The 14,614-nt window shown below is 37.8% G+C and overlaps 1 protein-coding gene across 2 annotated transcripts in view; it reads left to right on the forward strand.

The window, feature by feature from the left end:
- Positions 1-13,427, forward strand: part of SCARF1 (scavenger receptor class F member 1) — a 137,750-nt gene extending 124,323 nt beyond the window's left edge. For both annotated transcript variants that reach the window (XM_053706231.1, XM_053706232.1), the window contains 4 exons: positions 10,612-10,723; positions 11,097-11,218; positions 11,308-11,445; positions 12,197-13,427. In XM_053706231.1, coding sequence (XP_053562206.1) covers positions 10,612-10,723; positions 11,097-11,218; positions 11,308-11,445; positions 12,197-13,251 — 1,427 coding nt within the window. In that variant the 3' untranslated portion in view covers positions 13,252-13,427. The remainder of the gene's footprint in view (positions 1-10,611; positions 10,724-11,096; positions 11,219-11,307; positions 11,446-12,196) is intronic.
- The last annotated feature ends 1,187 nt before the right edge of the window (positions 13,428-14,614 follow it).

Consider the following 14,614-nt stretch of genomic DNA (forward strand, 5'->3'; position numbering starts at 1 on the left):
TCTTTCCCTTTCTTATGTATAAGAGTCACAATAGAATCCGAAAAGTATGGGGATTTTAAAGCTTGTCTTAAAAAGTAGTCATTATATAAGTTCTTTAACCCCTTAATGACCACAGCACTTTTCCATTTTCTGTCCATTTGGGACCAAGGCTATTTTTACATTTTTGCAGTGTTTGTGTTTAGCTGTAATTTTCCTCTTACTCTTTTACTGTACCCACACATATTATATACCGGTTTTCTCGCCATTAAATGGACTTTCTAAAGATACCATTATTTTCATCATATCTTATCATTTACTATAAAAAAAAATATAAAATATGAGGAAAAAATGGAAAAAAACACACTTTTTCTAACTTTGTCCCCCAAAATCTGTTACACATCTACAACCACCAAAAAACACCCATGCTAAATAATTTCTAAATTTTGTCCAGAGTTTAGAAATACCCAATGTTTACACGTTCTTTGCTTTTTTTTGCAAGTTATAGGGCAATAAATATAAGTAGCACTTTGCTATTTCCAAACCACTTTTTTTCAAAATGAGCGCTAGTTACATTGGAACCCTGATATCTGTCAGGAATACCTGAATATCCCTTGACATGTATATATTTTTTTTTAGAACACATCCCAAAGTATTGATCTAGGCCCATTTTGGTATATTTCATGCCACCATTTCACCACCAAATGCGATCAAATAAAAAAAATTGTTCACTTTTTCACAAATTTTTTCACAAACTTTAGGATTCTCACTGAAATTATTTACAAACAACTTGTGCAATTATGGCATAAATGGTTGTAAATTTTTCTCTGGAATCCCCTTTGTTCAGAAATAGCAGACATATATGGCTTTGACGTTGCTTTTTGGTAATTAGAAGGCCGCTAAATGCCACTGCGCACCATGCGTGTATTATGCACAGCAGGGAAGGGGTTAATAAGGGAGCATGTAGGGAGCTTTTTGGGGTAATTTTAGCTTTAGTGTAGTGTAGTAGACAACCCAAAGTATTGATCTACGCCCATTTTGGTATATTTCATGCCACCATTTCACCGCCAAATGCGATCAAATAAAGAAAAACGTTAAATTTTTCAAAATTTTAGATTTCTCACTGAAATCATTTACAAACATTTTGTGCAATTATGGCACAAATGGTTGTAAATGCTTCTCTGGGGTCTCCTTTGTTCAAAAATAGCAGACATATATGGATTTGGTGTTGCTTTTTGGTAATTAGAAGGCCGCTAAATGCCACTGCGCACAACACGTGAATTATGCCCAGCAATGAAGGGGTTAATTAGGTAGCTTGTATGGAGTTTTCAGGGTTAATTTTAGCTTTAGTGTAGAGATCAGCTTCCCACCTGACACATCAGACCCCCTGATCCCTCCCAAAGAGCTCTCTTTCCTCCCCCACCCCAAAAATTGTCCCCGCCATCTTAAGTACTGGCAGAAAGTCTGCCAGTACTAAAATAAAAGGTATCCTTTTTTTATATATAGCATATTTACATATGCTGCTGTGTAAGATTCCCCCCCTTAGCCCCCAACCTCCCTGATCCCCCCCAAAACAGCTCTCTAACCCTCCCCCTCTGCCTTATTGGGGGCCATCTTGGGTACTGGCAGCTGTCTGCCAGTACCCAGTTTGCATGTAAAAATTTCTTTATTTTTTTTAATTTTTGGTTTTTCTGCAGTGTAGCTTCCCCCCCCCCAAGACTAATCCCCCACCCCCTCCCAGATCCCTTAGATGACTTTAATCAGGGATTTTTTTCCCTCCTTTCTCCCCATAATAAAAAAAACGTTTCTGTAGTGTAAGTGGTTCCCACCCGCTCCCTCCCGTGCACGCGCCCGCCCACCACCCCCCGTGCGCGCGCCCGTGCGCGCCCCCGGTGATACCGCCCCCGATCCCGCACCCCTCTCTGACCAAGAAGCCATCGATGGCCGCCCACCCACCTCCCACTTCAGCTCCCACCCACCAACGAATGCGGCCATCGATGTCCGGTGCAGAGAGGGCCACAGAGTGGCTCTCTCTGCACCGGAGGGGTAAAAAATGTTATTGCAGGATGCCTCAATATCGAGGCATCCTGCAATAAACGGAAAACAGCTGGAAGTGATCAGGATCGCTTCCAGCTGCTTTCCACACTGAGGACGTGCAGGGTACGTTCTCAGGCGTTAACTGCCTTTTTTCTGAGGACGTACCCTGCACATCCTCAGTCGTTAAGGGGTTAATGTGGTGCCCACTGTGTCTAATAATATTCTATAAAATTCAATCGGAAGGCCGTCTGGGCCAGGTGCTTTTCCTGTTTTTATCCTTTGTATTACCTTGACTATTTCTACCTCTGTTATTGACGCATTGATTTGGTTAAGATCCTCCGATGAAATACTAGGTAATTTAATTTTTTCCCAGAATTGTGCCTTAGCCCTTTCATTTATTCCACCACTGGTATAAATATTACGAAAGTATTTAAAGAAAGCATCCCGAATATCTGAGGGTTGTGTTAATACCTTATTCCCATCCTTAATTGCTGATATAATATTTTTCTTTTGTCGAAACTTTATTATTTTTGTTAAATATTTAGCTGAAACCCCCTGATACCCTTGATACTTGGCTCTCACCTTAAAATCTTCCCCCGCCCATTTCTCTCTGAGAAAATCCTCTCGTTCAGTTTTAAAGGCAATATATTTATTCCAATTTACTTGATTCTGGGATTGAAGAAATCTATTATATGCGTTTCTAAGCTGATTTGCCAACTGTAACTCCCTTGCTTTAAATTTGCGCGTTAACTTCACCATGTAAGCCTTAATTTCTCCTCGCATGACTGCTTTCCCTGCTTCCCAGAAGGTCTCTGATTTGTCTTGATATTCCCTATTCTGGTCCCCATACTCCTGCCACTTTACTTTCAGCCAATTCGTAAACTGTGCATTTTGACTCATGTATGTTGGGAAACTAAACGTATTCCCAGGACTTCTAGTTTTTTTTCCCGGCCAGACCTGTAGGCTAATAATGGCATGATCGGATATCGAGATATCCGCTATCTGAGTTTCAATCTCCAGCCTAGCTACTTGCTGATTTATCAGAAATATGTCAATGCGTGAAAAGCACCTATATGCCTTAGACTCACACGTATATACTCGATCATCCGGATGTTGGCACCGCCAGATATCCGTCAATTTTAATGTCTTAATATAATTTCTGAAAAATTTAGCTTCCCTTTTATTCGACTGACTGCTTCTGGTTTTTGACCTATCCATCTCTGGATACAAGGTAAGATTCATATCCCCGGCTATAACCAAGTTCTGCTCTAAATATGGTAAAAGTTTTTGTTGTATTTTTTGCCAGAAGTCTTTATCAAGTTTATTGGGGGCATATATGTTGCAGAAGACCCAGGTAACCCCCTCTATCTGTATCTGAAGAACTATAAACCTACCCAAATGATCACATTCTTGTTTCAGAATCTTATAATTAAGCTTTCTATTTATCATAATGGCCACCCCCCGCTTGCGCTTACTACAAGGTGTTGCTACTATTTCTGCCACCCAATTCACTTTCAATTTTTCTATTTCATGGCCCTTTAAATGCAGTTCTTGAAGGAAAGTGATATCCGGGGTCTCTCTTTTCAACAATCTCAAAACATTTTTTCGTTTTATGGGGGAAGTTATTCCACCCACATTCCACGAAACTACTTTTAAGGGTTCTGCCATTTTATTCCTTTAACCCCGAAAACCATCTGAGGAAGTAGGGAAAAGGGAAGGAGGGAGGGGGGAAGAAAGAAAAAAAAAAAAAAAAAAAAGAAACCCAAGGGCAAGCCGCTCTCCCCCCCCCCCTCTGAAACTTTTTATTACACTTGACATTCTAAAATTCTGATACATCATCCTTATATAACACGTACTTATTGAATGAAAACTTCCCTTCAGACTTCTATATTATTCTCCTGACAGAAATCTTTTGCTTCCTTGACTGAGTTTAGCATTACTCTCCCTTCCATTGTTAAGACATTTATTCTTGCAGGATATATCAACATTGCTCTTAAACCAGCCTTAATTAGCCCTGAACAAAATGGTGCCATTACCCTCCTCTTAGAAGCTGTTTCAGAGGAGAAGTCCTGAAACAACAGGATTTTTTTCCCCTCAATTGTTAATCCTTGTAATTTCCTGTAATGCTGCATAATGTTAATCTTGTCTTGGAAGTTTAGGTACTTGATTATAACCATCCTAGGACGTGAATTTCCCTCTGTGGAGGTCCTGACATTTCCAACCCTATGGGCCCGTTCTACCTGGAGTGTATCTCTGTCTGTCTGGATCCCTAGTATCTTGGGAAGTGTGTTAGCAGCAAATTTCAGCAGATCCTCAAACTCTCTACTCTCTGGGAGTCCCACAACCCGGACGTTATTCCGGCGGGATCTATCCTCTAATTCTTCCACTTTCAATAAAAGTGCTTTGATATTATCTGTATTCTCCCCTATAATTATATCTTGGGTATTTAGCTTGTCTTCTGCTTCTGAGACCCTAGCCTCCATTTCTGAGATTCTAACTGAGAACAGCCTTATTTCCTGTGATAAATCTGTAATCTCCTTTTTAACCAGTTCAAATTGAGGAAGTAAGAGTTCTGCTAACTGATTTATTGTCATTTGTGTATCTTGATTTATACAGGAACTTTCAAGACTGCTCTCAGTCCCTGTATCTTGACCTGTTTTCGGTTTTCTCCTTGGGGGCATCGCGGGGGATTTATTTTTTGCCCCTGTCATATATTTATCCATGGAAGTTTAGGGAGGTGGGTTCCTTTTTAAAGTAAATATACTCTGTACTCTGGTTTCTAGGCCTCCCTAGTATGTGCACCTGTCTGCAAACTTTTAAACCTCTGACTGTCTATAACCTGAATGGGCCTATTCGCATACCTTACTGCAGCTTAACATCAAGCTCTGTTATATATACTCTTATTGAATTTCATACAATCATACACCTTTGTAACTTTGCGGCCTGTTCTATCTGAGCTGTGTGTTTGCCAAAATTCTCTATTCCCGGAATCCTATGCCCTATTCCCCCTTTTTCTGTCCTCCTGACCCCTTACCCTTTAAATTTACCCGTGCGCAGTGTTGTATATAGTACATTAACAAAAACTGTGCAGGTGTATAGGTCTGTTTATGGTCTAGATAAAGTGAGAGAATAGACCTATAATCAGATTTTCTTGTACCAGTGCCTTGTGCTGTAATGCCCTTTTGTCGTGTATCGCTCAGATATTTTATACTTTGTAATTGCTTAGTACTATATTGCTTAATACTATTCCAGTATCAACCAATGCTATTATTTTACACCTTAAGAAACGTGCCTATTTAAATGAGGGAAAACATATGCACAGACCATAACAGACAACCAGAAAAAAAAAAACAAGAGGAAGAAAGACAAACCAGCAAAATAAGAAAAAAAAGAGGAAAAGAGAGAGAAAAAAGAAAAAAGAAAAAGGGAAGAAAGCAAATAATAAAATTCTTGACAATAAAAGTTTATAGTCTGTAGGCAGTTAGTGCCTTTTTACAGAGAATTTCTCTTCTGTCTGCTTCAGCCTACTTGCCCACTGTAAAAAAGAAAAAAAAACAAAAAAAAAAAACAAGCAATTCTGTGCTGGGCCTCTGTTTTGTCGTATTTCAACAACTATCAGACCCTTTACCAGTCCTTCCAAGTCAGGGAAATGTATGGCCGGACATAAATCTCCTTACAGTCTTTATTTCAGATAGATATTACAGCAGACAGAGCCTTTCAATTATCTTATAGTATGCTCCTTATTCTGCTTGCTCTTACAAGCGTTGATATCTATATGTTAATCCGTTATTAAATTTAAGGTCCCATCTGTTATCCACCTTGTCTTTTATAACAACAGTTATTAGATGTATATTAGCTTTTATGCACTCCTTTTACCCTTACTGATCAGTCTCAACCAACTAGTAAGTTTTATGGCAAGTTTTCCAGGTTAATATGAGGTACCCCCTGCATTTAAATATGTCCAGCCCTTTTTTACTATACTTCAATGTGAGTGTTAAGGACAGTTCAACAGGTTCCCCCTTATTACTTACTTACCCCCACTCCTCTTCACGGCATATATTGGGCTTGCATTTCTTCTCGGGCGACTCTCCCTCCAACCGGGTCTCTGTGTGTATGCTGTGCTTAGGGCCACCGTACTCCAACGTGTCAGACGCCACTTCCCCACACACTGCCCGGCCCGTAGAGATGACGTCGCCTGCCTTCGCCGACTTACGTGGGGGTAAGGTAGCTCCAAGCTCTTGCAGCTTCCAACGGATCGTTGCTTGCTCCACACCGGTAAGTGTTCTTTCTCTCCGTTTTTTTCCTCTTTCAGCCACTTGTAACTTGCTTATGGGGGTTAGCTTCTTACTTCCTGGGCTCCTTTACAGCTCACTCCCGGTTAGTCTCACAACTAGTCTTCAGCTCTTAATCGTGATGGGCGGTAGTCCTTATCGCACAAGGGGTATCTCTCTCCTGGGACAGATACACTTCTTTGTAACTCAGTTCAGTTTGTTCCTTTTGTAAGAACTTGTCTGTCTGTAATTGTGGTGGTGGCCGGCAGCCATCAACCGTTAGCACTGCCCTTCACACTCCTTGCCGCTCCCTCCTCTGTGTTGCAGCTGTGTCCAGACAGCTAAAAAAAGGAATATGTAGACTTCCTCTGCCACTGCAATTTCCCCAGGCAGGGTACTTCTTTTTCCCCCAGCAATAGGGCTCTGTGGCTGGGTATACGCTGGTCAATGCTCCACCGTCAGGGGAGCAGGAGCGTGCACACCTTCCTCAACGCTCCACCCACAGGAAGTCTCCCCCCTTTGCGCTTCTTTGCGCTCTGCTACTTTTGGATATCTATAGTAATATAACATATATATTTACAATTTGCTGCCATCGGTGCACGACTTACCCCCTTCTCTGCGCTAGAACAAGACTCCCGTTGGAGCCTAGGGAAGTTTACTCTTGTTCGCATTACTCTCAACTTGTAATACCAGCGCACATTCGCGTGCGCTGGTATTACTCAGTGGAACGCAAATATTGCGTTCACAAAAACAATATTTAGTGCTCCACTTGTAATCTAGCCCTAAATGTTTTATTGTATTCTACATGTAAGTTGGGAATGTAAATACTACAATAAGTGGTAACAAAGGTGGGGTTAATAGTAAAGCATTTTGTTGTGGTCAAAGACTTCCCTTTTCATATTCATTTGTCACATTTTACGGCGCTGTATTTATGTGTAACCAGGTGAAGAAGCGTTATTGCTGCAGAAAAGCTGAGCTTGTGCACGTCTGTGTCTAAATGTTTGTCCCAATGAGGATAATCTGACCTGTAAATCAGAAGTGTACAACTTTCTTACACGAAGAGAGCTAATGACAACAGTTTAGCTTGTCTTTTACAAATATCTGTCTTCAAAAAGCCCTTTTTTTTTAACACATACCACATTCAACCTGTAGAGATGGAGAGCTAGGTGGCTTTAGGCTGGACAGGCATGATGTAAAATATTATAAATATAATACATTTTCCCCAGTCTATATACTTTTATATCTGTATCCCAGCTCTATGCTACTTTACGTCTGTCTTCCATCTGGGCGTCTTCTTTTACTTATCAGCCAATTACAATGTTTTGATTTACGGTCTGGTATTTCAGTGCTCCTCAATAGTTTGGGGCTCTGGTGATGTCATTTTATACTGAGTGGCGTGCAGAAAGTAGTGTATTTGAGTATATTTTAGCCAAGAGGCAAAGGCCCCTCTTAGTATATCTTGTCAATCTTGTTGTTGTCTTAATTTCCCCTGATGTAGAATTTTGGTGATGGCTATAGAGTCCAGTTTCTTGTAAATGATCTCTTTCTTACCTTTAGATTTAGATATCCCCCAGAAACTCCATATTAGGGGATATCGGGAAAAGAGGGGATTTGGGGGTAGAAATCCAAGGTGTTGTCTCCACTAACCAATCCCAAGTTTCAAAGACAAGAATATATAATAAGGTTACAGACGTTATTTTACTGCATGTCCAATATAAGGTTCAGGGCAATTTAATAATAAAGAATAAATATAGAAATAGTTAACCTTCTAAGTGTAAAAAAAGAAAATGGGAAATACAAAAAACACTATTCCCATAGGGGGCGCTTCCTCCAAACAAATCTTAAAAGAAATAAAACCCAAAAGCAATATATAGAAACACCTATCACATTGGTGTGAGCTACCACAAGAGCTCAACAAGGGTATGTAAACAGCATAAAATAAAATACAATACAATACAAAGTCCTTATAATCCAACATCCAATGGAGGGCAGCACTCTGTCAGAAGGATGGTCAGTCCCTGGTGATGATGAATCTAGAAAAAAGGAGACACAGAGGCGCCAACATGGCCTAGTAACGTCTATACACTAGAGAAACAATGTGGAGTAGAATGATACTCACAAACAAAGAGCACCCAAAAGTGCCAATCACGCAGACTGGATCAAGTAGCAGTGGTCCAGCTCACTGAATGCTCACAGGGGATATGCGCTCAGATGAAAAACAGCAGGCAGCAAACAGAAATCCTATTCCTGTGAGTGACATAAAACAATATCCATAGCCTAGTACAGTTTGGGTATGCAAAGTGCACAATTATTTGTCAGACTTATAGAAAGCAGCGCACCACCAAGTGAAATAGAGGCAAGCTGGAACCTCTCAGTCGCCCAGCAGACTGTGCTCAGGAATAGATGGCGTCCGTTCACCAGCCACACAGTACAGATCCAAGAGATAAGTCTAAAATAAATACAGCAAGTGTATCAGATAAAAGAATGTATTTATTAAAAACAAAGCAATGCGTTTCTCAGCCCACAAGGGCTGTTTCCTCAGGCTAAACAATAAAAATATAACATTGATACACTTGCTATATACACTTACAAACCATATCATTGGTAAATTAATGCACCCACCCTCTTCTTTTAACCTAATTAATCAATACACACCTGTTGGTAACCTCTTGTATCCTAGCAATAAAACAGCTGATGGTAAATGTTGCTATTTGTGTCAGCAATGTCGTTGATAAAGCAACATACTAACACCTAATTAATCAATATACACCTGTTGGTAACCTCTTGTATCCTAACAATAAAACAGCTGATGGTAAATATTGCTATTTGTGTTAGCAATGTCGTTGATAAAGCAACATGCTAACACCATTCATTTTATAAAAGAGGGCATGGCCCTAACTACTAATAAAATAATAATTCAGACGTTCTACAAACTACCTCAATCAAAAAATAGTATATAGAATTTAAAACCATAAATTTGGGCCTAAAAAATCCATTTTAAACTGGCTATAGATGTAGTATGCCATTTGGCCTAGTGAGACTGATCGTCATGGTAACAGTAGCCTTATCTAATTCTATTGTGGGATCATAACAAATCTTTAATGATCTTCATAAGTGATGTTTAGTTGTACTAAAACTGACAAATACCATTCAAATGTGAAGAAAATATTTGCAGATCGCGGCTCTCAACATAACCCATGATGTCAGGGGTGTGTGTAAAAACGAAAGGCCAATGGTGTGCCAGCTGATTTGTGTCTTTATAGGGGCGTGTATGTAAACGTCATCAATAGCGTCAGGATAGGGTGTGTCTGAGCCTGCCTAATGTCCAATGTTGCTCTAAGTGGGTGTATATACTGATGTGTGTCCATGATGTAAAATACAAATCTAAAGACCGTCCAGCACTCACTGTTCATATCTTGGGTGCAAGCTGTAATAGGGCACTGCACAATCCCTATGTCAATATCCAATAGTGAAAAACAAACAGCAGCACTTCACAAGAATAATAATTACCAGTTCTTTTATTGCAGCATAAGCACAACTGAAGCAGCAACGTTTTGGACTACATGTCCTTAATCATGGGGTATCTTTTATACACTTTGGTCAAGATTTGTTGCTTTTTGTATAAAAGATACCCCTTTGTATAAAAATTTAAATAAAAGCAATTACTTGTTATATAAAGATTTCTCCAAATAACTGTGTATTTGCTTTTCTCCCTATTATTTATAAAAGAGAATAAAATGTTATTGTGTATTTACACATTTGTATGAAAATAGTTAGGATATCTACAGTACATATGCTGTGGTGAAAGTCAGTATTGTTGTGTAATACAGAGGGTTAATTATTTGTAAGTGGGTGTGCCCTGTTGGGTATATAAGGTTAAAGGGGAAGTGATGTATGAATAGCATGATTAAGGACATGTAGTCCGAAACATCACTGCTTCAGTTGTGCTTATGCTACAATAAAATAACTGGTAATTATTATTCTTGTGGAGTGCTGCTGTTTGTTTTTTACTACATGATGTAAAATACATCATGTGTGATGAGCTCCGTGCATCCACTAATACCAGGACAAGAATATAATGGAGACATCATCATATAACCAATATACCATAAACGAACTATTAATGTAGTGATCCAGAATCAGGACGAGCAGTTCAAAAAGGTTGATTACATTTGTTGTATACTAAATATTGTAAAAACCTTGATTTTCTTAGTACTATACTTTGTATCACTAAAAATCACTCTCTTATTCTGTCACACTTACATTCTACATATGGTTAATAACTAGTGTACAGTGTACTTACTAACACTGAGTCTTTATTTCATAGCATCTGGTCAGAAAGGAGCCATAGTTGCTGGAGTCCTTGTGCCATTGCTTCTTCTATGTTTTCTATGCTGCTGCTGTTGCTGTGGAGACAATCAGTCGGAATCTAAAGACAGGTAGATAATGACCATCTTATGTGTATACATAGCCACAGTTTATATTGAGAGTGGTCCTTGCTTTAAAATCATTAAATTTACATTTTTATTTTAAGCAAAAAAATAAAAAATCTTTAACATATAGAAATGATTTAAACATATTTCACCTATATTTTCAATGGAGAAAATGTGTAGTACTTTATCTAGAGTTTGAAACAAAATAAAAACTACTACTATTCAAATAAATGTTTTTATACAAAGAGATGTTTAGTATAGTCAATCCTTATTTGGCTGTCCTTTACTGATATTATTATTATTATAAATGCCATCCCCATAAATCATCTGTTTAAGGTGGGGTACAATTTCAGTAGTATTGTTTTGTGTTATATTGCAGAGTATCCAGTGAAGGAAATTCTTTATCCCGAATGAAGCACAATTTTCAGGGCGCTTTGGCTAACATAAGCTCTGTATTACCATGTTGTTTAGTTGGGAACTCAAAGGTTTCCTGGGTTACTGGTAAGATAAAGTGTCCTTTATGTAATATTTTTTTATAGAAGATATACCACTTAATAAAGTAATCATGCATTCTTTGTATTGTATTCCAGTATCTCATCATGATGCTGAGCTTCCCTTTAATCACAGTTTCATTGAGTCACCCTCTACTGGTTGGTTGTCAGAAAATTCTTTCTCTTCTTTTGAATCTGATGAAGATGGACCAGTCTATTGTGTTCCTCCAACAGAAGGTAGTATCATTGACTTTACGCTACTATTATATATATATATATATATATATATATATATATATATATATATATAGCATATATATATATATATATATATATATATAGCATTTCCATTTTAATACAATTTGTATGATATATTTTACTTGCATTTTTAATGGAGAGATAGTTTAAATGCTGTTATTGCTTTTCAAGCATGGTCTCAAATGGTGAATCTATAATAGATTCTTACTATTAGTTTTATTATTTACTATATGTTATAGGAATAAGTACTGGATATAAACAAACCATGGAATGAACAATAGCGCAATATTTTGCTCTATGATCCATCCCTGAAATATCAGGCTATCCCTCTCTGAACAAGAAACATGGCAAAGCTTAGATGTATATTTCTGCCTGGTTTGGGACTCATCAGTGAGGTGCAGCTATATCTTTCTAGGCACATTGGGTTATATATATATAACAATTTGTGTTCAATGAATGACTATACTTGTGTTTAGTCCCACATGTTAAAACTGACAGTGAAATTTAAACATTATGCTAAAATGTATTTCTAATTACATAAAATTATTTCATACTAAGTTCCAAATGTATGGAAGCAAAGTCTGTGATGTAAATGGGGGGGCGGGCATTATTTTCTGACATAACTAAGAATTGGTTAAATAATATTATAATGCTTTGATAAAGTTAAGACATTAATATTGTACAAACATTGAAATCGGAATTCCCTGTAATTATTTCTGTTTTATTTCAGGAATATCTATAGCTGATATGGATGGGTTTCAGGAGATAAGCTCTAAATGCAATGTATTCCCAGAATCTTTAGCATTCAACTCAGAAGATGTATCCCAACCATTTTCTATCCCAAGGACTTCTAGTATTGCCAAAGCTAAGAGACCATCAGTATCATTTGCAGAAGGAACTAAATTTGAAAGCAGAAGGTCTTCTACTGATACACCCAATCTTCTTCGCAAACCAAAACTTGCTTTGAGTCTTCCAAAACTGCCCTCTGTACAGAAACAGTCCATAAATGGAGAAGAATTACAGGATTGTGTGCAAACCAATGAACACTATGAAAATGTAAATATTTGCAAAGAGCCAGATGATCATCCCAAACTTCAAAGAATTGGACCAGTTGGGCGTAGAAGGACTATGTCTAATGCTCAGAACATGACATTGAAAGCTGAAATAGTGGAATCTGGTTTAAGAGAAAATATTAATGAAATGAGAAAGAAGAATCCCAAGATATCAACTGTTTATGTGAGTGTGGGACATCCTAGGAAGCTTTACAAACCTCGTAGAAAGTCAGAAGGAAATGTAGACGGAGCAGTACAGGCAGTTTTGAAACGTTTGGGTAGTTTTCAAAAAGGGATTCCAAAACCAGTCCGAAGAAATGTGTCTCAAACTCCTAACTTCAGAAGCTCACAGTCTAAAATATCATGTGAAGAAGATTTAAAAATTAACAGCAAAAGCTCTGACCCATCTTTTATAACTTCAAGTACTAAATTGTCCGACAACTTATCAAAGAATCCACTCAACCCAGCATCTTCAATGCTTAAAAAATTAGTACCTAATGCAGAAGAGACAGAATCTGTGGGAAGCTGTGATAAGATGGAGAATACATATTCCTACTTACCTGATCATGGAGTATTATTGGAACAAACCCAAAATGTAGAACATATATACCACAGTGCAGAGGGTACAGAAAACATTGAACCAAAATATGAAAATATATCAATCACACATTGTCTGAGTAAAGAAATTGATACATCTGGTATATATGAAGATGCAGAAATGATCAGTGAATGACAGGATCCTTTAAGTGTTTGCTGTGGGTTTCACGATTAAATGATACTGTATGTCGAGATATCGCTGTGTTTTAGCAAGCTGTGTCATTACAAGACATTTAGAGCCTTCATTTACCATATATATTGTATATAAGTTGACTTTTTTGTATAGAAGGAAATAATAAAATGCATCCTACATGTTTGTTTTAATGTTTATGAAATATTTTCCATATGCATTGATTTACTTGCAGTTTTTCTATCTTAAAGAACAATGGTTGCCAAACCTGTCCTTAGGGAAACTTAATGGAACATTGTAGTCAATTGTTTTCTTTGTTAAGAGGACATTTTAAAACGTATATAATTGTTTTCACTTGTTGAAAAACGAATGTTCCTGAATAAAAAAATAAATAAATTATGGTAATAGTTACAAGGGTGTGTCCCTCTCCACCAATAAAGTAATAGCAATTGTCCTTCTCAGCCAGTGAAGATTAATAAGAAGTACAGAACCAAGGCTCCACTATTAGTTTTAATTTCAATATAAAACTTTTACTTAAAATTTGAAGTAACTATTTTTAGCATATGGTAGAACATGTTGAGTACTGAGTCCCTTTACTATGTTATTCCTACCTTTTAATATATTGTTTTTTCCAAGTTACTTGAATGCCATTCTGGGAAGTTACAGTAAAACTTATTCATTCACACTATGGACGAGCTTTAGTTTTAATGTGGATATGAACCAATCAATTGTATTGTAAATGCCTCTATATTAATATTCCTTGGTGCCTATTGCATACCTCCCCTTCCAATCTGGGACTTACTGTAAAACGGATCGGTTTGTAAACAAGATGAGCAAGTTTTTTGTTTAAATTATAGATACACACTAGTTAATTTTATAGATCTGGACTAAAATAGAGACATAGGTAATACTGGTAGGTGCATTCTGAAGTGTTTTGCATAATTCTCTGATGAAAAGCAGTGTTACCATGCAAAATGGTTTAAAATGCAGATGTGATGAATAAAGTTTTGTACTTGCCTAAAACCAGTTAGCAGCTTGCATTTGCTGCTTTGTCCCACAAGTGGAACAAAAAAACCCAACAGGTTACAGATTATTAAAATTCGCCTGTTCAGGACCACACAGCAATCTCCGCCACAATCACATACTAATAACATCTAAATTCTCACACAGCAATTAATACTTGCCATTCCACCACCCTTACAGTATCCACAACTCATGTCTGAGCACCACTGGGTGCCACTTACATTATCTAACTATGCAACAACAACCCAAAAAAGCCCAAGGCAAGAGTCTCCTCGACCCACAAGACCACTACTACCACTAGGTGCGTTATTAATATTGATGTGCCATGCTAGGATTAGCACAAGTC

The sequence above is a fragment of the Bombina bombina genome, chromosome 3, assembly GCF_027579735.1.
Source record: "Bombina bombina isolate aBomBom1 chromosome 3, aBomBom1.pri, whole genome shotgun sequence".
NCBI lineage: Eukaryota > Metazoa > Chordata > Amphibia > Anura > Bombinatoridae > Bombina > Bombina bombina.